General features: G+C 58.8%; 1 protein-coding gene across 1 annotated transcript in view; it reads left to right on the plus strand.

Annotated features, from left to right (window-relative positions):
* The first annotated feature begins 223 nt into the window (after positions 1 to 223).
* The window catches only part of RTN4R (reticulon 4 receptor), a 28,114-nt gene continuing 6,510 nt past the window's right edge, over positions 224 to 21,827 (plus strand). Inside the window, exon 1 of the mRNA XM_007974990.3 lies at positions 224 to 468. Within this exon, the coding sequence (XP_007973181.3) occupies positions 447 to 468 (22 nt within the window). The 5' untranslated portion in view covers positions 224 to 446. The remainder of the gene's footprint in view (positions 469 to 21,827) is intronic.

Genomic DNA, 21,827 nt, shown 5'->3' on the forward strand with positions numbered 1-21,827 from the left:
CGCGCCGCCCACGCCCCCACCCCGGCCCGCGCTCCCCAGCCCCCGCACGGGCCAGCGCCCGAGCTCAGGTGAGCGCCCCGCCCGCCGCGAGGCCCCGCCCCGGCCCGCCCCCGCCCCGCCCCGGCCGGCGGGGGAAATCGGGTGGATTCCTCGCGCGTCAAACCACCTGATCCCATAAAACATTCATCCTCCCGGCGGCCCGCGCTGCGAGCGCCCCGCCAGTCCGCGCCGCCGCCGCCCTAGTCCTGCGCGCCCTGCGCGCCCCGCGCGCCCGCGGCCCGAGCCCAGCCCGAGCCCGGCGGAGCGGAGCGCGCCGAGCCTCGTCCCGCGGCCGGGCCGGGGCCGGGCCGGAGCGGCGGCGCCTGGATGCGGACCCGGCCGCGGGGAGACGGGCGCCCGCCCCGAAGCGACTTTCAGTCTCCGACGCGCCCCGCCCAACCCCTACGATGAAGAGGGCATCCGCTGGAGGTGAGTGTCCGCGCGGCACACGAGCCCGGCCGGCGGATGGGCGTGGAGGGGGATGGCTCGCCCCCTCCCCGGAGCCGCAGGGCCTGTCCGGGGCTGCCGAGGCGGGGGCAGCGTAGCTGGGCGGCAGGGAAGGCCACCGCAGTGCCGTGCGAGGCTGGAGCCGCTGGCGCCCCGGCCCTGAGAGGGCGGAGCCGGAGGCAGCAGGAAAAGTTGCCGCTTCCCGGGAAAGTTGACAGTGACAGCAGGGCCGAGGGTGGCGGTCCGGGGGTCCCCGATGCTGGGCCAGGTCCGGGACGGGGGCCGCGGGCTGGAAGGGCGGGGTCCGGCCGCGGAGCGCCCCGGCCACCAAGGGGTTAACGAGCGGGTTTTGCAGAAACGTGGGTACGGAGGGTGGGTGGGGGGTGTTGGGCCGCCTCCACCCCCGCCTCGCGGTCTGGGCTCAGAACCTCCTGTTTCTCCGAGGTCAGGCCGCAGTGGGATGAATGGAGGCGTTGGCAGCAGTAGAGGGCGTGGGGGACAGGGTTGTCCCAGCGCTGCCTCCAGGGCAGGCAGTGAGAGCAGGCAGCAATGCCCGCCATTCGCAGCCCCAGGGACATTGAGAGGCTTGGCTGGGGGAGTCAGGGGCGGTGGGGCAATCAACAGTTCCTCCCTACCAGCCCCCGTGGGACTCCTTACCCCAGTTGGGTGTGAGGTCCCGCAGTGGGGGCAAGGGAAGGTGGGCTCCATGTGAGTTGGGCATGCCCTGCCTGGAGGGTGCTCCCCAGGTGCCCACCCAGGCTGCCCTGCTGATGTCCATGGTGCCGCAGGCTGCACACACGTTTCCTTGCACGTGCACGTGTCTACACGGACTGCACACTTGCACACCTCTGGTGCACATGCATGCCAACGCCGCCCCAGTGTGCACATGCACAAACACTGGGTGCACACACGGACTCTGAGGGTGCATATCTGTGTCCTCGCCCCCGCCTGCACGCCCACGGCCACACATGCATGCACGCGGCATGCCTGCTGTGGTCTCCACGGGTGGCACATGCTGGGGCCCCTTTCGCAAGACCCACTCCTGCACCCATATGCTCATGTGTTGAGTGGGGAGGCCAGGCCCACAGACAGGGGCAAGACATCCTCCGCCCCACCTCTTCCTGCCTGCCTCTGTGTCCTGGGGGTCTCCCCCCTCAGGTGTGTGTGTGCGCGCGTGTGTGTGACTTGGTATGCGTCTGCACGTGTGTCTGTGCGCGTGATCATGTGTGCCTGTGGGCACACAGGCATATGTCTCTTTGCCTCCGGGGTGTGGGTGCCCTTTGTGTGCCCAGACGGGCTGTGGCCTAATCTGGAGCAGAGGCCCTGGAATGTGTGTGGGGGGCTCATTGAATGTCCCCAGCCCAGGATGTGAGGTACAGGGTCTGCCAGCCGCTCCCACCCACCAGGGCTGCGGCAGTGAAAGACGATGGTGGGCTGGAACCTGCCTGGGCAGGGACGACCCATTTCAGGGCGTGAGGTCAACACTGACCAACAGGCCAGACTGTGGGCACCCTTGGTGGCCACTGCAGCTTGGCTGACTGGAGCACGTGACCCAGAGTGACTGCAGAGAGGCCCTGCCTCCAGTGCCTCAGTTTCTCCATGGTGAGGACCTTCTTGGTGAGGGGTTCTGGGGTGGAACCCTCCCCTACCTCTGGTGTTGTGTAGGGTGCTGAGCAGATGGATGCCATGCTGCATGATGGGCAAGGGTGGCCCACTGGCACTGTGGCAAGGGCCCCAGGCTGGGGCTCAGAGTGGCAGGCCACACCTCCTGCTCCCCTGGCCACACCAGTGACTCGTCTGTAGAGTGGGGACCCGCAGGGTATCTCATAGGTTGTGTGAGGGTGAAACATACTAGCAGAGGGGCAGCAGAAGCAGTGGGGCTGGCCAGTCTCTTTTTCTAAGCCTCAGTCTTCTCATCTATAAAGGGGGTGCTGTTCCCTGTTCTGCTCCACTGAGGTGAGGAGGAAGTGAGCTCCCATGCCAGGGGTGGGAATGGGTGGCCATCCACACCTAGACCCCACTGGGCCGAGTGGCACGTGCAGGGCCTGCCATGGCAGAACCATGACCTGGATTTGGGTCCTGGCTCAGCCACCTGCTGGTGGTGTGACCTTGGGTGTGACAGGTCACCTCTCTGCCTCAGTCTTCCTCACCTGCAACATGGGCCAGTTGTCAGGGATTATCGGGGCACTTCCAGGCTGAGGCTGGGTGGAATTGGCCCAGCTTTCCCCGTGGAGTTCTGACTCCGGTGCCTCTGCCCGCAGAATGCCCAGAACACCTCCCCACACCCCCACCCAGCAGAGTCCTCCCGGGACCTGTGTGTGCCAGCTGGGCCCTCACCCCATCCATTTGCAAAAGGGACAATAAAAGCCCCTAGTCAGGCAACTCAGGTCACAGGTGGGTGGAGGGGGACAGGGCAGGGATGCTGCCCAGCTTGGGAGACACCCCTGCGGTACCTTCACTCCCTCCCTGCCCTCCCCCTGTTCCTCGCCTGGGGGGCTGTGTTTCCCTATGTCGGGGTCCTTCCACTGGGATTGGCAGAAATGTCGGTTTGCCTGGAGCGAGCAGGGGAGAGGCTGAGGGAGGGCCTGGCCCAGCAGGTCTCCGAAAGCCAGAGGGCTTGTGGAGGGTCTATGGAGGACACCCGCACAGGGGCTGGGGCCCTGGAAGGTGGGGAAGGTCCTGCTGTCCTGGGAGGCTGGGGACTGGCCCACAGCCTGTGGAGGGGCCTGGGTTTGTTTGCTGTTGCCGTGAGTGACAGGCGGGCTGTGAGGGCCAGGGCATGTGGGACAATGCCCTCCCCGTCCCTCCGCCCAGAGACAGTGCAGCCTCGCAGCACAGCCCCCTCCTCGTCCCTGCCCCAGCCTTGAATTCATGCTTTGTGGCACAGACGGCCCTGTGCAGCCGGTGCAGCACCAGGAGGGTCCAGCTGGTGAGGACAGGACGGGCAGGAGGCAGAGGAGCCCTCCTGCTATCCTGGGCCTGTGGCCCGGAACCTCTCACCGGGAGCCTTGGTCTGTGCGCCTGGGAAAGGGGTCAAGAGCAGGAAGCACACGGGGAGCTGCAGGATGACCTGGAAACGAACAAATGTGTGTGTGAGCCAGGCGCCCCGCCCGGCCCTGGAACGGGGTTAGTGAGGGCTCCTGACGCTTGGCTACTGTCTGATCAATGAGGTTCATGCTGTCCCACCCCTATTCTGGTGAGCCTGACCTCTGACCCCCAGGCCGTCCTGCCTGACCCTCTGCAGCCACCCAGGGCCTGGGCGTCGGGGTCCGAAGGAGCTGGCCTGGCCGCCTGCTGCCCCTGCACCTATGCAGATGCCCTCTCTGCACCTCTCAGTGTCCCTGCTCTGCGGCCTGGCTGCACCCAGGTCAAGGTCGCAGGCACCCTCAAAGCCAAATCCCAGACACTGCATTTGCCCCAACTAGCCGTTCACCTTCTCATTTGTTCATTCGTTCGTTTGTTCCTGGCCTGTCAGATTCTCTTCCGAGTCAGGCAAATCGAGGGGTGTGATCCTTGGCATCATGCATCTCTAGCATTGAATGCTTTAAAGGATAGGAGGTCACAGAGTGGTCCGGGGAAGCCCGATCAGAGTGACGGACATGCTGCCCCACCCCGCAGATCTGCCTGCACTGTCCCTGGGCCCAGTTGGGTCCCCCCACACCAGGTGTTCTGTGCTGCCGTTTCTTCTTTTATCGCTGTATTTTAAACACTTTGCACATCGGGAACTATTCTTGTGCATCATGGGTTTTCTGGTGTGTGTGGAATCCCTTCCTGAGAATGCACCATCATTTATTTATCCAAACCCGCGCTGGCCTCCTGCACTGCCTGCGGCCGTGGAGCTGGGCGCCGGGAGATGCAGCTCTGCACACCCACCCCACCATGTCCTCAGCTGGCACCCACCAGGTCCGGGGGCTGGTCACGTGCCCCTCCCCTGACGCTTGGGCTGATTTCAGGGGACTTGGCAGCAGGGCCAGATCCCGCCCCTCCTAACCTGCTGAGGCCTTTGACAACTGTGGGCCAGCCGGGCGGGTGATAGTGAGTGAGCAGAGTCTGTTTCCGGCCGTCGGCTCTCTGGGCGGCCATTTGTGCAGTGGGTGCCTTGGGGCCGCCTCTCCCCTGCCTCTTTCACACAGCCTCTGGTCTTGCCCACTATGGCCTGTGGGGCCTCTTCTGTGGGGCAGCAGGGCATGGGGTGGTGCTGGCACTGTCCCACAGCTGTGTCCTGTCTGATGGAGGCGGCCCACGGCAGCCAGACCCAGGAGGTAAAGAAAGGCAGGGCTGTTGGCACACCTCGAGAGTGGCCTTAGGAGGTGCTGAGTGGGCACAGGCCAGGGTCCCCATGTAGGTCTACACAGGCCTGGCAGGCGGTAAGCCCCATTCAGGGCCCTGGCACATGAAGCCAGGCTGATCTGGAAGTGGGCTATCGGGCGCTGACCCAGCCTCACTCAGAGCAGCCTGCCCTGGGCCCTCGGGTGCTTCTTGGCTCTCCCGTCGGCACCCTGGCATTCTGAGCCGGCTGTCACAGGGCACGGTCCGTGGAGTTGAAGTTCTTTGGAGTGTTGGTGGGTGTCACATAAGGGCTTTGTGGTCACATGTGGGACGTGCTGGATTAAATGGTGCTGATGGTGCTCCTTTCCCGCAGGGCGTCTTGGGCCCTGTGTTGGAGGGGGTGGGTGGCACCTTCTCTGAGGGGCACCCCTGTGCGATGCACCGCAGGGCCTGGTGTGCCCGGGAACCTGTTCTGGGAAACAGTGGTTGAGGTGCCTCAGAGGACCGGAGAAGGAGACCTGTGGGCCTCCAGCAAGGGCCCCGGAATGGATGGACCCTGCCACACAAACCCCGCACCCACGGGGCGCCCAGTGGGTGGAGGGACCACTGCTTCTCCCAGCAATTTGAGGCGATGTGCAAATTTAACCTTTGGATTTATGACTCTATTTCTTTGCAGCAAATGTCACGGGAAATGTCAGGCCAAGGCTGAGGCTGGGTGAGGGGCCTGTTGAGGAAGGGGGTAGGGCTAGGCAGGCTGGAGTGCTGAGGAGGGGCTCAGGCCAGGGTGGGCTTCAGGCCCCTCACCTCCTCCTGGGAGCCTTCCTGGGTTATCCGTTTCTTGCCTGGATCCCCGACTGTCACAACCTTGCTGAGATGTTGCCTTTATTTGCCTTCTGCCAGGGCCCAGATGAGGCCAGCTCGGGGACATGCCAGAAGTCCCCCATTCCCCAAGGCTGGGCAGCCGTGGGATCAGCTTGTGCAGTGTCAGCTTGCTGTGTGACCTTGGGCAGCTCCACCCTTCCTGGTCACCGTAGGCCTCATCTGCAGTCCACGGCTGGTAGCCAGAGGTGGTGTTCCCAGCTCAGGGCCCTCAAGAGTGGGGAAACGCCTGGAGTCCTCGATGTGTGGGGTGTGGGGCTCTGGAGGAAGTGGGCGGGGGCTGGCCTTTGGTGGTCCCGGGGCCTAGAGCAGCCCCTGCACACAACAGGTGCTCAGTAAAGACCGAAAGGCAGTGCGCGGATGTGGAAGGTGGAGGTGGATTCCAGCTGGGAGTCCACAGTCCCCAGTTACGCGCCCCCTCCCCACTGCTACATGCCAGATGTCATTCCAAGGCCCCAGCCTGGCCTGTCACCAGCTCTGCCCTGCCTCCCAGGCCCGGGTGGGTCAGGGAACGGTGACTGCCTCCTCCCTGCCGTGTGCCAGGTCTGGGCACTGGAGTAGGAGTTCAGGCTCCCTGGGGCCCCGGCAGTTCCGCATCTCTCCTGCACACACAGCTCCCCCCACTGCACACCTTGGGCCTCCAGATCCAGCCCGTCTGCTAGTGTCACGTCCTCCATACCCAACGTCCAAGCCCGGAGTCCCAGCCTCTTCCCTCTACCCATCCCCAAAGGCAAAATCAGTGTCAAACTTGCACCCCATCTTCTGGTCCATCCCCTTCACTCCTCACTGAGGGCCAGCCTCAGACCTGGCCTCTGTCCCCAGCCTGTGGCCACAGCCGGCCCCGGCTCCCTGCCTACCATCTTGTTCCCCACCCAGGGATTCAACTGCTTCCCTAAGACATGTTTCCAGCCAGGCGCTGCCTGCCTAAACTCCCCCATGGCTGCCCCTAGATGAAGCTTTGGCCCCTTCGTTCTCAGGGCCTGGGCTAGAGAAGGTCTCACGTAGGAACCTTCTTTTCCATCCTCACCAGGGAAACCCCTGTCCCTAGATCCCAGTGCCTGGCACCTGTGTCTGCCTCCGCCTTTCCACCTGAAGAGCCCAGGCCTAGCTTGAGGATGCAGAAAGCCATGAAGAGTGGGACAGCCACACTGGCAGGGAGGGAGGGCCCAGGTGCCGGTGAGGAGGATCATTTGCACCTTCGTGGGCAGTGCCTGGTGCCTGTCTGTCCCTGGGTCAGCTCTGGGAGACCCCAGGGTTGGTGGCCCTCAAGGCTGGCTGTTAGGTGCAGATCAGTTGGCCCAGATGGCTGCACAAGGGTCACTCTGTTTCCCCTGGGGAGCCCCTACCCTCTGAGCCTCCCTGTCCACACGTGGCTATTGTAAAACTGGAGCGGTGGTGAGTGAGCTCTGCCCACAGGGCCCAACTATCGTGGAAGCTTGATTTGGGCAAGCTGCAGGCTCCTGGTGTACCTGCTCCAGGGACCCCCTTTGTCCAGGCCAGGCACTTGCACACCCCTTCGTGGCCTGGGCTAAACTAGCTGTGGAAATCGAGACTGGTGACTGGGGCCTCGGGGCCTTGTGGGAAGGGGTGGCCGGGCCCTCACCTCCTGGGGGCCTCCCAGATTTTCAGCCCTTTGTTACCTGTCCTGTCCTGCTCTGGGGGGATGCAGGCTGGACTCTGGCCGGCCCGTGTGGCCAGTGGGGATGGGCATGTGGGCTCCACTGTACTGCCTGGAGCAGGAGCCTCTGCTGAACCCTGGTGGGTACAGAGAAGGAACTGCTCTCTGGGGCCACCCCTCCCCATCAGTCCTTCTGCTGTGAGGGCCCTCATAGGACATCCTGAGAGACACATTAGTTCATGCCAGGGGAGCCCAAGTGACGGTGGGGCTGAGAGGCCATGACGGGGTAAGAGTGGGGTGTACAGGCTCCAGGCAGGGCTAGCAGCTGTGGAGTCCAGAGGGGAGGCTGGGTGCATGTGGAGAAGTACCCATTTCTCAGTGAGGAGCCTGCGGCGCGGTTTGGGTTCCAATGGGAGCTCTGCTGCAGGACCTCTGCGCTGACTCGGAGGGAAGTATGGGGTCCTCTGCCTTTGTTGTGTGGAGGCTTCTGTCCCGCCCTTCACTTGTGCTGGCCTCACAGTGCAGTTGGAGAGGATGCCTCGTCCCTGCCTGGTCCTTGGGCAGAGTCCTCAGTGATGGCAGGGCAGGGTGGGACTGGGTATTGGGAGGGTGGGCCACCTGACCCCAGGCATGGCCTCTATCCCGGAAGCCCATTCAACCCACTTGGGGAACCCACTCGCCCAGGCCTGGCCAGCTACCAGCACGGCTGTTGAGGGAGGGCTGAGGAGCTGGCCGGAGGTCACACCGGATGTGCTGTGCTGGTGCTCCTGGCCCCACCTGCCTCCACACATGCCACCAGGAACCTGGGAGTCGGCCCTGGTGCCCCCTCCTTTGTGGAGCCCAACCAAGTTCCCTCCCACACACTCTCCACTTGAGTCTCCGCTTCCCTCCCAGCTCTCCCTGGACATCCAGGCCCCCTTGTCAGGGAGCATGGAGCTGGCCGGTCATGCCCTACCCAACCCCAGGGCTCCTCGGGGCCTCCCAAGGGGTGGGGCTGTATGAGGTAGTAGCCCATGAGCCTAGCAGGGATTGGCTTCTCGAGGTTCCCTTCAGGGCTACAGATGAGCCCCCTAGGGCCATGTGATGCAGAAGCAGGACTGCCACAGTCCCCTCAGCTGGGTGCATCCCGTGCCCCACCTGCTGGGACCATGGGGGACTGTGGACTTGAGTGTGGCCTGCCAGGTGAACCCCAAGTGTCCCCTAGGGAGGGTCCTCCCCTCCTCATCCTTGGTGCAGTTTCAGGCACCAAGATACACTCCCGGGGGCCCTGGGCCTGTCCCTGATGCAGGGGAGGCCCCCGGGGTCACTTGCTTCTCCCTTCATTCTCTTAGCAAATTCTTCCTGGCATCAGTTCCAAGACAGTCCCGTGCTGGGCGGCAGGGACCTTGAGATTCTTGACATGCTCTACCCCCAAGCCCTTCAGATTCCAGGGAGACATGCTGAAGCCCACAAGGTCCCTAGGAGTGCCGGCGGTGGGGGGAGTTGAGGACTCTGAGCCCCTGACATTGAGCGCTCATGGAGGCCACACTGGCCCCAGGTCTGAAAGAGGAGCTGGAGCTGCTGGCCTGCAGACTGAGGAGGCTCCAGTGTCCCCTAGCAGAAGCCCAGTGACTGCAGGACAGCCCACTGCCCGTGTGAGATGCTTAGAGGGTTCTGGTTTGGGGGAGGGCAGGTGGAGAACTTGTGGGTCCAGAGGGGAGTGGAGGGAGGGGCAGAGACTGCGGAGGTGGACAGCGGGGCGAGCTCCCCTTGGCCCCAGCGGGAGGCTGCCGAGACTCTGGTGCTCCCTCAGCCTGACACGTGGCCCCTGCACACCCAGCTGCGTCCAGGCTGTCTTTCATCTCCCTGCCTCGGCCCCAATTTATGTCAGGCAGAGGCTGACACAGGGACAGGTGTGACAAGTGTCTGGCTTCCTATTTGAAAATTGGCAAAAGAAAAACTCTCCCCATAAAGATATTCTATCTACATACCTCCCGGATGTCACCGCGAGGACCCGTCACGGCTGAGACAGATGGCGGCCCTAATGGACTCCATTCTTCACCCGCTGCCGGAGCGGAGGCCGGTCCCCTGGGGTGGCCTGAGGCGGACGATGGGTGATGGGTGGGGCACCAACCTCCCTTTGTGCCCTCCCCTATGCCATGGCCTGCCCGCAACCCCAAGCTGCCCACCAGGGCCTTTGTCATAGCCAGGGACGCCAGGGGCAGGTGACTTGGACACCTGAGGCCAAGTGATCCAGTGCCTCCACCCTCCTGGCTGAGAGACAGTGCACATTTGACCCCCAGCCTTGGCATATGTCGGGACCACCCCCACCCCCCCTGGCTGAGGTATCACTTCCTCCAGGAAGCCACCCCAACCACCCCACCTGAAGGTGCCGCTACTGTCCCCTGCAGGCAGAGCACTCCAGGAGGCAGGGTACTCAGGATCCCCTGGCCCCAGATCACAGGGAGCTTGACGTTGCAGGACAGTCTCCATCACTGCCTCCGGGTCTCGAGGTGATGAGGGCCCTGGGAGCCGGGGGGGTAACAGGTTACTCTCCAGTGAATTGAGGGGAGGGAAGGGCTGCAGTCCTGCACAGCCCTCTGTGGCTCACTTTCTGCCTGGGGGTGTCCACCGTGTTCGTCATCCTCACTTGCATGGGGCTACCCCAGGCCCAGGGTGAGGTTGAGACCCACCCAGCCTGTCACTTATGCTCAGCCAAGCCTGAGTACCCCATGGACAGGAGCTTATGGGCTATTACTCCCAGCTGGGCTCCCATGGTGGCCCCGTTGGGTCTGAGGATGGACACCTTGGCAAGGTAGATGAGGAAGGGATTGGGAAGGGGTGGCAGGGTTGGGGCTGGGGGAGAAGAGCCCCCCAGAGGGAGTGTGTCTGGGAATAGAGCAGGGCATTCTGGAGGGGGAGCTCCTTGAGCAAAGGCCAGCAAGGGCGATGGCCTTGGAGCAACAGAGCCCCAGGTGGTGCTGGCTTCAGGCCTGGGGTCAGAGCCAGGTAGGATGCCAGCAGAGCACTTCCTAGCTGCAACTTGGCCTTGGAGCTGGGCTTTCTCCTCTGTGGGATGGGGATGGTGGTCCCCCCGGGGGTGATGTGAGAAGGTCCTCCAGGGAGAGGCCAGGTGCAGGCTGCCCCATTCTTGATGGGTGGATCAGGCATTTCCTGTGCTCCCACCATGAGCCATGTGCCACCTCCACCCCCCGCCATGAGGTGGGCCTTATTATCTCCATTTCCAACTGAGGGAACCAGTTCTGAGAGGTTGGGGGGCCTGCCTGAGACCTCCCCAGGCAGAGCCAGGGCCCCGAGCCCTGACCTGTTTCCAGGACTGCCCTGCAGGGCCAATCACAATGGGCAGGGACCCTGGGGTGTGGGAGCTCATGGAGGGGGCTCCTGCCACCTGCAAGACAGACTCACCCACCCTTCCACCTGGCCCAGTGTCAGCATGAGACCAAACAGAGCAAACGACAAACACCCTTAGCCGGGCGTGGTGACTCACACCTGTAATCCTAGCACTTTGGGAGGCCGAGGAGGGCGGATCACGAGGTCAGGAGATCGAGACCATCCTGGCTAACACGGTGAAACCCCGTCTCTACTGAAAATGCAAAAATTAGCTGGGCACGGTGGCGCACACCTGCAATCCCAGCTACTCAGGAGGCTGAGGCAGGAGAATCACTTGAACCCAGGAGGCAGAGGTTGCAGTGAGCCGAGATTGTGCCATTGCACTCCAGCTTGGGCAAGAAGAGTGAGACTCCGTCTCAAAAAAAAAAAAAAAAAGAAAAAAGAAAAAAAGAAAGAAAGAAAAACAAAAACACCCTTGATTTTATTTTACAAGATCATGTTCATTGTAGAAAATTGTGGAAAAATACACCAAAGTTTTAAGAAGGAAGTTGTAGTAGTCTGATCAGGCTGCCATGACAAAATACGATAGACAAGGTGTACTAAACAACAGAAGCGCATTTCCTGACAGTTCTGGAGGCTGGAAGTCTGAGATCAGGGTGCCAGCATGGGCTGGTTCTGGTGGGAGTTCCCTTCCTGGCTTGCAGATAGCCACTTCCTCACTGTGCCCTCACGTGGTGGGGGATGGAAGGGTGGAGAGAGAGGAGGGTATGCGCTCTCTGGCGTCTCTTTCTCTTCCAGGCCACTAATGCCATGGTGAGGGCCCCAGCCTTGTGACCTTATCTAACCCTAATCACCTCTGAAAGGCCCTGCCTCCAAATACCATCACACTGGGGATTAGGGCTTCAACACGTGATTCTGGGGGAGACACAGACATTGAGCTGTAACTGAAGTAAAGCTATCCGTGTTGCTACTTAGAGACCGCGCCCTTGGCATTGGGGTACTGAAGCCATGCCCCCACCCCAGGAACATCCGTTGCCTCATGGGCTGTGGGCCAAGGCTCTCTCCCAGGGCTGAACATCCTGGGGAATGCTGTTTCCATAGCTGCACAAAGCCTGCCACTTGCCCTTAGTGATGAGCATTTAGTGCATTCACATGACAAACATTTACGGAGCACCTCCTGTATGCGGGTCACCAGCCCCTGTGGAGCCTGAAGCTCAGGGTGCCTCAACCAACAGAAACAAGCCACACAGAGGCCTGCTAAGTAGACCAGTGAGGTGTGGAGTGGAATGGGCACCCTGGCAGTGGGTGGAAGGTGGAGGGGTGTGAAGGAGACCCTGGGAGTGGGCCCACAGAATTGCCTCACCCAGACCCAGCCCTCCCATTACTCAGATGAGAAACCCAGGCAAGAGCCACAGGTGGTGCCTGAGTAGGGTCATGTGACTGGGCCTGGGGGTGACTGGGCCTCCAGGCCTGCTGCAGCCATGATGGGGGTTGGAGAAGCAGCCAGTGGAGGAGCGAGCGGGACGGGGCATGGCTTCCTGCACGCCTGGTCTGGGAGGGAGGCACTGGCTGGCTGGCTGGCTTCCCGGTGGGTTGCAAGGTTTTAAATATGCATTAACAGAAGAGGTGCTGACGCCTGGCTCAGGGGCTACCCTGAACAGGCTGAGTCCCCGGACCCTACTCTGTGAGGCTGGGGGAGGAAGGAAAGGGAATAGGAGCAGGGCTGTTGTAAAATCATCAGGACAGTTTTAGGAGAATGGCTTATGCCTTTGCAGGTTTGAGAAGCCACCCGTGGAGTGGCCCGGGCAGGCCAGGACACCAGCTGGGTGCTAGGGTGTCCTCTGTGGGATGAAAGGTCAGGCTGCCCAGTCTTTGGGGCTTACATGGGGGGATGAGTGCAGTATGGCCTGTGCATGGCCCCCCGACCCCTGATGACCCTGTGGTGATGCCCAGTGTGGCCTTGGGCTTGGGGGACCCCTCTGTGCCCTGGGCTCGATGGGGTGGGTCCCAGACAGAGATGCTGAGGAAATAAGGCTGGACCGCCCGGTCTCCCGGAGGGCAGCTGACCCCCTTCCCCTGGCCCTGCGCAGTGGGGCGGCGCATCAGCCTCAGGAAGTAGCTGAAATACACTGACCTCGTTTTCCAAGAGGCAGCGGCACCTGGGCCTCCCCCCATCGTGGGTGAGAAGCCGACAACAGTTTCCATCCCAAATTGATTTCAAATACAGAAGAGTTATCACACACAATCATATAGGAATAATTTATCACTTGTTAATAAAAAAGCAGTTACTTATTCACGTCGCCACTGTGTGCGTGCATCGGTTTGGTTGCGGAGACGCACTGGGGGCTCTCATAGCAGCTGAGAGAAGCCCGTGTGCCCTCAGCCAAGGTCAGGAAGGAGGATCGGGGGCTGCGCACCCACCCCAGTGCTAAGTGACCCCTGCCGGGTGTTGACTGCACACCCCTACCCTCTGCTCCTGAGGGGCCCCAGCCTGGAGTGGGGGGCTCAGATCTGGGACAAGGAGGGGACAGGAGCAGGCAGGGGTAAGGGGAATCCAGGGATGGGGCTTCATCACAGTGTGAGGGCTGGGCTGGGTGGGCAGGCAGGAACTCTGAGGCTGGGCGAGGGGAGCAGCTGCCTGGCCTGCAGGGAAGGCCCAAGCATAGAGTTGGGCTTTTAGGCCAGAAGCTGCCCCCTTGGGTGTGTGGATTGTGGAGTCTCTGGGGCCAAGAGCCCAGAGTGTCCTGGGAGATCCAGATGCATCCTCAGCCACTCGGCTGAGCAGGGGACCGAAAAGCGGCATGTGGATCCTCCCTGGCCAGCTGCCAGCTGCCCCGGGCTGTGTGTCCAGGTGTTCTTGGGCTCTCACCGTTCCTCTCTCCTCCTGCACCTTGGAGACACCTGCTTCTAACCCACATTTGTCTCCACCTTCTGGAAGATACACTTTCTTTTTTTCTTTTTATTTATCTCTGTTTTCTGAGATTTTAGTGCCAAATATGCAGTTGTTTTTAAAAACAATAACATTTGGTCAACAACATATTGCACAGAGTTAACACCTGCACCCGGCCTCGGAGGCTGGTCTGGAGAATGGGCTCAAGCTGCCCCTGCCCCGCGTCCTCCTGGGAGGCAGCCACTGTTGACTCTGTTCCCTGGCTTTGCCAGTGGTTGCCACCACATTTCCTCAGCTTCTATCCAGTTCTGTCTCTTCCAGCACACTCCTCGGCACAGCTGTCTCGCTGCCATCAGTTAAATTCACCTTGGAGAATTTCCCACCTGGAGAATTTCCCAGAATCTCACTCTGTCACCCAGGCTGGAGTGCAGTGGCATGATCATGGCTCACTGCAGCCTCAAACTTCTGGGCTCAAGCAGTCCTTCCACCTCAGCCTCCCAAGTAGCTGGGATTACAGGCATGCATCACCACACCTGGCTAATTTTGTGTTTCCCAACCCAGGTCACATAAATGTTGTTCGCAATCCTGCCATGGGGTGGATGACCTTCCTTCTCTTTCATGGCCTTTTGTTTTTCTTGGGGCTTACAGTTGATGTTTTTTCTGCATTCACCACCCTCATGGGCTTACTCTTCCCCACATCAGGACTTCTATCGGGGTCTCATTTCCCCCCGGGGTAAAGATTCACCCCAAGCACTTGTCCTGCTGCCTCGTAACTTCCCTTCACCGCCTGTTGAGATTTCAGTTACTGCTTCCTGGGTCCCACGTTTTCCTCTTTCTGGGTTTGCACTTCATTTTGGCTGAAGCACAAGCCTGACTAACTCTGTAAAGAAGATATAGTGAAGAATCATTCCGGAAGTCTTCCTGTATTTACCAGTATGTTCAAGCTGGATCGTCTCGGTCCAGGATTCCATGTTGAAATTAGTTTCCCCTCAGAGCTATGAAGCTGTTGCAGTGTTGTTGTTTCCTGGCATCTAGTGTGCTGTGAAGACGGCCAATACCACAGTACATCTTCTTTTGTGTGTATGTGTGTGTGTGTGTGTGTGTGTGTGTTTTCTTTTTGGAGAAAGAATCTCACTCTGTCACCCAGGCTGGAGTGCAGTGGCATGATCATGGCTCACTGCAGCCTCAAACTTCTGGGCTCAAGCAATCCTTCCACCTCAGCCTACCAAGTAGCTGGGATTACAGGCATGCATCACCACACCTGGCTAATTTTGTAGTTTTTTGTAGAGACAGGGTCTCACTGTGTTGCCCAGGCTGGTCTCAAACTCCTGGCCTCAAGCAGTCCTCCCACCTCAGTCTCCCAAAGTGCTGGGATTACCGGCATGCACCGCTGCACATGGCTTCATGTTGCATCTTTGTGACGAGCTTCTCCTCCTGGAGCTTCAGGCCTCTCTTGACTGCTGGGGGCCTGAAAGTGCACTGTGAATGCCCAGTGGAGGACTGGGTACTCAGCTTTGGAAAGTTTTCTGGTATTATTTCTTTGCTAGCTTTTCTCAGTTTTTTGTTTTCTCTTCCGGAACTCCCCTTAGATGTTCAACCCCCCTATATTTGTCTCCCAAATCTCATTTATGTTTGTTTCTCCTTTGTTTTTCTTTCTGGAAGATTTCTTTGACCTTGTTTTCTAACACTTGTATTGATTTTTTTTTTTAATTTTAGTGATTCTATTTTTAATTTCCAGGCACTCTTTCTTTTTGTCTGATGCCTCCTTGTTCATAGCACCCTGTTCTTGTTTTAAATCCCCATCTATGCCTAGGAAGACACAAATGAGATGTTTCTCCTAATTTTTATCTTTTTCCCATACTGTCGGCTTCCTCTAGCATCGTTCTCCCTCTTTTTCTGCATTGATGTGTTTTCCAGATGCCTGTTGGTCACTGGTTTTCTGGTCACTTTTATGAGGGAAGCCGGTTGGCTGCTCTGTTGAGATGGAGCTTTTCTTCTGCCCATTGGTCCTGGGTGCCCCGGATCCCTTTCTCTGGGTGTTTCTCCAGGGGAGCAGCCTGCCACTGTGCTCCCCACTCCTCACTCTGCATCACCCTCATTTCAGTGGGTTTCTGGAGGGGAGGAACACGTGTCTGTCATGCAGATCCCTGTGTCTAATACATGGTGGGTGAGCAGGGGAGGGGGACCATCAGTGTTGCATGAGAAGCCACAGCAACTCGACTCTGAGCACAGGCCGGGTCTCTCATGAGATGAGTCAGGCTGCACCAGGCCTCAGGCCTGTCCTCGAGCCTCCTTTCTCTGCTGAGGCTAAGATGGGCAGAAGCAGCGAGGAGGTGGCTCCAGGTGGGTTTGTAGCACAGCCTGGCTGCTGCCCCCTCCTCCAGCCCAGATGTAGCCAGGCTCCTGCCTGCCGTGTCTCCTTGATAAAGCAGGCCTACTGCCAGGTCAGCCCAGAGTGGCCCTGCAAGACCACTGGAGCAGAGGGGTCCTTGTGGCTCTGGGACACTGTGAGCTGTACCTTGCCTCCCTGGGCTCCTCACCTGAGATGAGGCTGACCCAGGTCAGATTGGCAGGCCTCTGGGGAGGCAGGATGCTGGGTGGGGGGCTGGGTGGGGTTTCTTTGGGGTCCTGTGGGCGTGGTGGGTGCTCTCATTGTCCTCACATCACTGGTGTGGGGACACATTTGGAGGGGGCTGGCTGTTTCTCTGCCTACTCTATGAGGTGGTGCTGGAAGACCCCAGGGCCCACCCTCAGCCATCCCTGGGAAGGTGGCCTCCTGGGCTGAGGTTGAGGTGCTATGGGGAACTAGGGAGCCCAGAGTGTCTGCCCCTCCCTGCTGTGTCATCCCTGGGGCTCAGGGTCTGCTCTGGCCAGAGTCCCTGATACAAGGTGCAGGGAGGGGCCTTGGCCCAGCCTCTGCAGGGTTCCAGGGTGGGTGGACTGGCATGGAGAGGCCCTGTCCCCAGAGAACCCCTACCTCAGTTAAACCACCGCCCTGCTCAAAACTACCTGCTCAAAATCACCTGGGGATGATCATGGTGATAAGGGTAGTGGTGATGAGGATGGGGGTGGGCAGGGATCTTGGAGCCTGGATTGTATGCCCTGTCTCCTGGCCTCACAAGATGGCCAGCAAGGCACTTGCCTCAGTCAGTGCCTCATCTGAGGAGTGGGGTTGACAGTCGCCCCCTGACTGTACTATGGGAGGATGCAGCACAGGGATGTCCTGAAACCTCCAGGAATGAGGAAAGGCTGCACCTTGGGCTGTCCCAGGGAGGCAAGGGACCCACATTCCTTACTCCCTGTCCCTTGTCCTCTTCCCCTCCCCATCCTTGGGCCAGAGCATCTGCCCAGGGATATCTGGCATCCACCCAGTACTGACCCACTGATCACCTGGGGCTTCCTATCCTTGTGTGAGATCAGCCCCAGGCTGCCCTCTATCTAAGGGCCTTACACAGAACTGGTGTGATGATAGTAGTGATGACAGTGATGATGACGAAGATGATGATGGTGACAAGGATGTGGATGCTGGTGATGAGGATGAGGATAGTGATGAGGATGAGAATGAGAATGGTGGTGATGGTGACAAGGTTAAGGAGGGTGATGTAGGTGATGAGGATGCTGATGGTGATGATGGTGACAAGGATGTGGATGCTGGTGATGAGGATGAGGATAGTAATGAGGATGAGGAGGGTGATGATGGTGATGAGGATGCTGATGGTGATGTTGGTGACAAGGATGAGGATGGTGATGAGGATGGTGATGGTGATGAGGATGAGGTTGGTGATGTTGATGATGGTGATGATAGTGATGAGGATAAGGATGATGGTGATGATGGTGATGAGGATGCTGATGATGGTGATTGGGATGTTGATGGTGATGAGGTGACAAGGATGAGGATGGTGATGGTGATGATAGTGATGAGGATGCTGATGGTGATGATGAGGATGGTGATGGGAATGCTGAGGATGAGGATGGTGATGATGGTTATAGTGATGGTGATGAGGATAAGGATGATGGTGACGATGGTGATGATGATAGTGATGGTAATGGTGGTGATGAGGATGATGGTGATGTTGATGAGGATGGTGATGATGATAGTGATGGTGATATTGATGGTGATAGTGATGATGGTGATGAGGATGGTGATGCTAGTGAGTGATGATGGTGGTGAGGATGGTGAGGGTGGTGATGGTGATGATGGTGATGATGATAGTGATGGTGATGATGGTGATGAGGATGGTGATGATGGTGATGAGGATGGTGATGATGACAGTGGTGGTAACAGTGATGGTAATGATGGTGATGAGGATGGTAATGGTGATAATGATGATGGTGATGATGATGATGATGGTGATAGTGGTGGTGAGGATGGTAATGAGGATGGTGATGATGATAGGATGGTGATAGTGATGGTGATGATGGTGTTGAGGATGGTGATGATGAGGATGGTGATGATGATAGTGATGGTGATGATGGTGTTGAGGATGGTGATGATGGTGATGATGATAGTGATGGTGATGATGGTAATGGTGATGATGGTGCTGAGGATGGTGATTATGGTGATGAGGATGGTGATGATGATAGTGATGGTGATGATGGTGATGAGGATGGTGATGATGGTATTGAGGATGGTGATGATGATAGTGGTGGTGACAGTGATGATGGTGATGGTGATGAGGATGGTAATGGTGATGATGGTAATGATGATGATGGTGGTGATAGTGGTGAGGATGGTAATGAGGATGATGATGATGATAGGATGGTGATGGTGATGATAAGTATGTTTACAATGATGATAACAAGGACAGAAAATGCCTCTGCAGCCTAGTTTTCCTTCACAATCTTGGCCATGGGTCTGCAGGAGCAACCAGGCCTGAGGCCGTGGAGGGTGGTCCAGGGCATCCTGTTTGCAAGGAGGAACTGCACTCCCTTTCCTCTCTTGTTTCCTGGACCAAGTGTTCTCATCTTTAATATTTCTTTGTTCTTAACTGTGAAGATCCCTTTAGCAGAGGCTGGAATCCTCCGGGAAGTACATTGACATGGATCTGCCCCAGTCACCTCTTTCCAGGTCCTGTCCACCCAGGGAGGCAGCCTGATGTTAATGGGTCATAAACCACCTTGGTGTGACCTGGTCAGAGTCCCTGATACAAGGTGCAGGGAGGGGCCTTGGCCCAGCCTTTGCAGGGTTCCAGGGTGGGTGGACTGGCATGGAGAGGCCCTGTCCCCAGAGAACCCCTACCTCAGTTAAACCACTGCCCTGCTCAAAACTACCTGCACTGGATTTATCTCCTCTGATGTGCCACCCGAGTCCTTTCCTCCCAAGTCGGACTGTGTCATTCAGCACTTCCTCTGCTGTTCCCCTCTTCTTACAACCATTCTGTTCTCTCTCTGTGTGTGTGTGTGTGTGTGTGTGTGTGTGTGTGTAATCCTAGCTACTCAGGAGGCTGTGTGAGCCACCCCTCCCAACTTATTTGTGTTAAGTTGTCCTATTTTATGCACGTTTGACTGTGAGCCTCCAACAGCCTCTTTACAAAAATGATGTTTTTCTTTGACCTGCAGAGTATTTCAGTATTTCTGAGTCTCCTTCTTGCCTAGAACCCCTCACCCTAGGCCTCCATGAGATGCTGACCTTGCCTAGGTCTCCGCAGAGCTGAGCCTGCACTGAGGTTGCTAGGCTCTTTTCATCTGGCTATGTGACTTCAGCAGGACCGTGGTCTTCTCTGACCCTTGGTTTCCTTTTCATTGGGTGGGGGTCTGAGTGAACTGCTGGGGCCATTGTGAGGGTGAAGGTGGCAGCACCCACACTCGGCTTGCTCACAAACCAGGTTGGCAAACTGTTGATGTGAATGGTGTGATACTAAATAATTCCAGCTTTGTGGGCCACACAGTGTGTCATAACAACTCAGCTCTGCTGTTGTCGCGGGAAAGCAGCCATGGACAATGCGTGAACACATAGGTGTGGCTGGCCGCCAATAACACATCCTTTACAGAAGCAGCCGCCAGCCCTTGGGCCAGTTTCCCAGGTGCCAGTAGAACAGGAGGCCAAGGCCCGTCGGCTCTGACAAGGGCTCCACTCCGGCCCCCGGACACGGAGCTCTGGCCTCAGCTGGGGGAATTCCAATGGGAGCGTCCCAGGCTGAGGAGGATCCTCTGCCGCCTCTTGGACTCCTCATCCCCTGGGGAGCGCTGGATCCCACTGGCCCTGCCTGGCTGGGCTTCTCCATGGTCTTACCAGGCACTGCTCCTGTGCCATGGGCCAGCTGCTGCCCCCAGCTTAGTTTGTAACGTGAAGGGCTGGGCGGTCCCTGGGATGGCTCCAATGGGAGCCTGTCCAGCTGCTCTCCTGCTGACTGAGGCTGATCCGAGGCTGCTGAGAACGAGCCGGCAAGAGCCTCAGGACCCACACGTGTCTTTTCACAGCAGAATAAATTCTGCTCGGGCAGAGGCCGCTCGCCTGCCTGGTTGATCATGTTTTACAAGTGCCGAGGGTGAGAGAACGCATGGGGATGTGCCCACCCGTCTTCCTCTGCTGCAGTGGCGTGCAGACCCTCCAGCCCGGCCCTGGCTCCTGGGAGGGGCTCATATCCCAGCAACCCTCTACTGCTCAGTGGACTCTGCCTGAGCCCTGACCAGCCTGGGGGCTCTTATTGTGTGTTTCCAGCATGCGTGCCTATTGTGTGCACCCCCGGGGGTCCCCATTGCATGCACTGAGTCTGTGCTCCTGGCTCGTGCACCCTGAGCATGTGCTCTTGTACTTCCTCCTGCCCTGTCAAGGCCAACACTCTGGGCTCACAGGCAGTGGTCAGCCTTGTGCGTGCAGCAGATTCAGGGCCCTGGGTGAGTGTGGGAGGGCTGGGGCTTAGGTCTGGATGCTAGCCCATGGGAATGGAGGGCTAGGCACCAGGTACTGGGCAGGGTCAGGCAGGCAGATGGGCCTGGGAGGCAGGTGTGTGGCAGTGCTGGTCCCAGGCCTGGCTCAGGGTGCATCCCCAGGGTGGGATCATGCCAGCTACCGGCCACTTCCTCATTAGTGTCCTCTGGGGACTCAGCTCACTGTGGCTGCTGGATTGAATTAGCTGCGGGACCAAGATGAGCCCTTGGTGGAGACAGAATTCTCCAGATAATTAGGCAGCGGGTGTTGGTTGGCTCCTGATGGAGCGTGGAGGAGCAGGGTGGGCTCTAACCTCCTGTGGGGCAAGGGGATACTGGCTGTGCCCTGGGCTGGGCGAGGCTTCCACTGGGCAGAGCCCCCAGGGACCCCCAGTGTGGGGCTCACTGGGATGGGAGCCGAGGAGGGTGCACCTCCAGTGAGGGGTGTGTGGGCTGGATGGGGCAAGGTTCTGGAACCCTCCACACAGGCAGCCCAACCTTGACCAAACATGAATCCTTGAGGCCTAGGTGCCAGGCCAAGGATCCTGTCCACTAGGAGCTCTGCCAAGACCCTTTGGCTGGCAGTGGGCTCCTGGGCTCCTGCCAACATCCTCATGCTGCCTGGGGCCAGCTCAGGCCTCTGTGGCTCCTAACCCTCCCGTAGGGCACCTGTCGTGCAGCAGGGTGGCCACCCGTGGTCAGCTGGCCCTGGACCGTGAGTGCCTGGAACCTGGCTCCTCAGCCTGGTCTTGTGTGGGCAGCACTCCGCACAGCACCTACGACAGAGGCCACTTCACACCTTGCCCAGGGACAGACGGAGGGCCAAGGGAGTAGATGATCTTGCATATTGTGGCCCACATTGATGTGTCCTTGGGGTGAGGGTGCCATCCAGGGCTGCCAGCTCTCACCTGGCCAGGCCATCCTCTGCTAGCTTCAGGATCTGTGACTTGAAAGGTGTACCCTCTCAGGGTGCCCTGCTGGCTGGAAACAGGACTGTGGAGCTCAGGTTAGGAGCGGGGGTGGCTGAGCCTTTACTGCCCAGCAAGACCTTTTAACACCCCTGGGGCCATGAGGCTGGGAGGCCTGCTAGCCCCCGGGGCTGTGGCTTCTTCTGCTTTACTTGTTATTATTTGTCTGACAATATATTTAATTATAAGATGTTGTGTACTTTCAGGCACGTTTCTTGTAAGTAGCATATGACTGCATTTGACCTTTGATGATGTTTGCTATTGATTATACCCACACCAGTTCTCATGTTCCTCATCTGTAAAATGGGTCAATAAACTTGACACCCCCTCCAAGAGAATTTGCTGGACTGAAGGGTCCAGCCTGTGGCCTGGCTGCTGGCCCTGGACCCACCCACATCTCGTTGTCTCTGGTGAGCCCAGCAACACAGGGCAGGGACAAGCCCTGCTGGCCAGGGCAAGGCGTGGAGCCAAAGGGGCTGAGGGAGCACCAGGCACACTCAGGAGGCCAGTCCCGAAG

This window comes from Chlorocebus sabaeus, chromosome 19 (assembly GCF_047675955.1).
Source record: "Chlorocebus sabaeus isolate Y175 chromosome 19, mChlSab1.0.hap1, whole genome shotgun sequence".
In the NCBI taxonomy this organism is placed as follows: domain Eukaryota; kingdom Metazoa; phylum Chordata; class Mammalia; order Primates; family Cercopithecidae; genus Chlorocebus; species Chlorocebus sabaeus.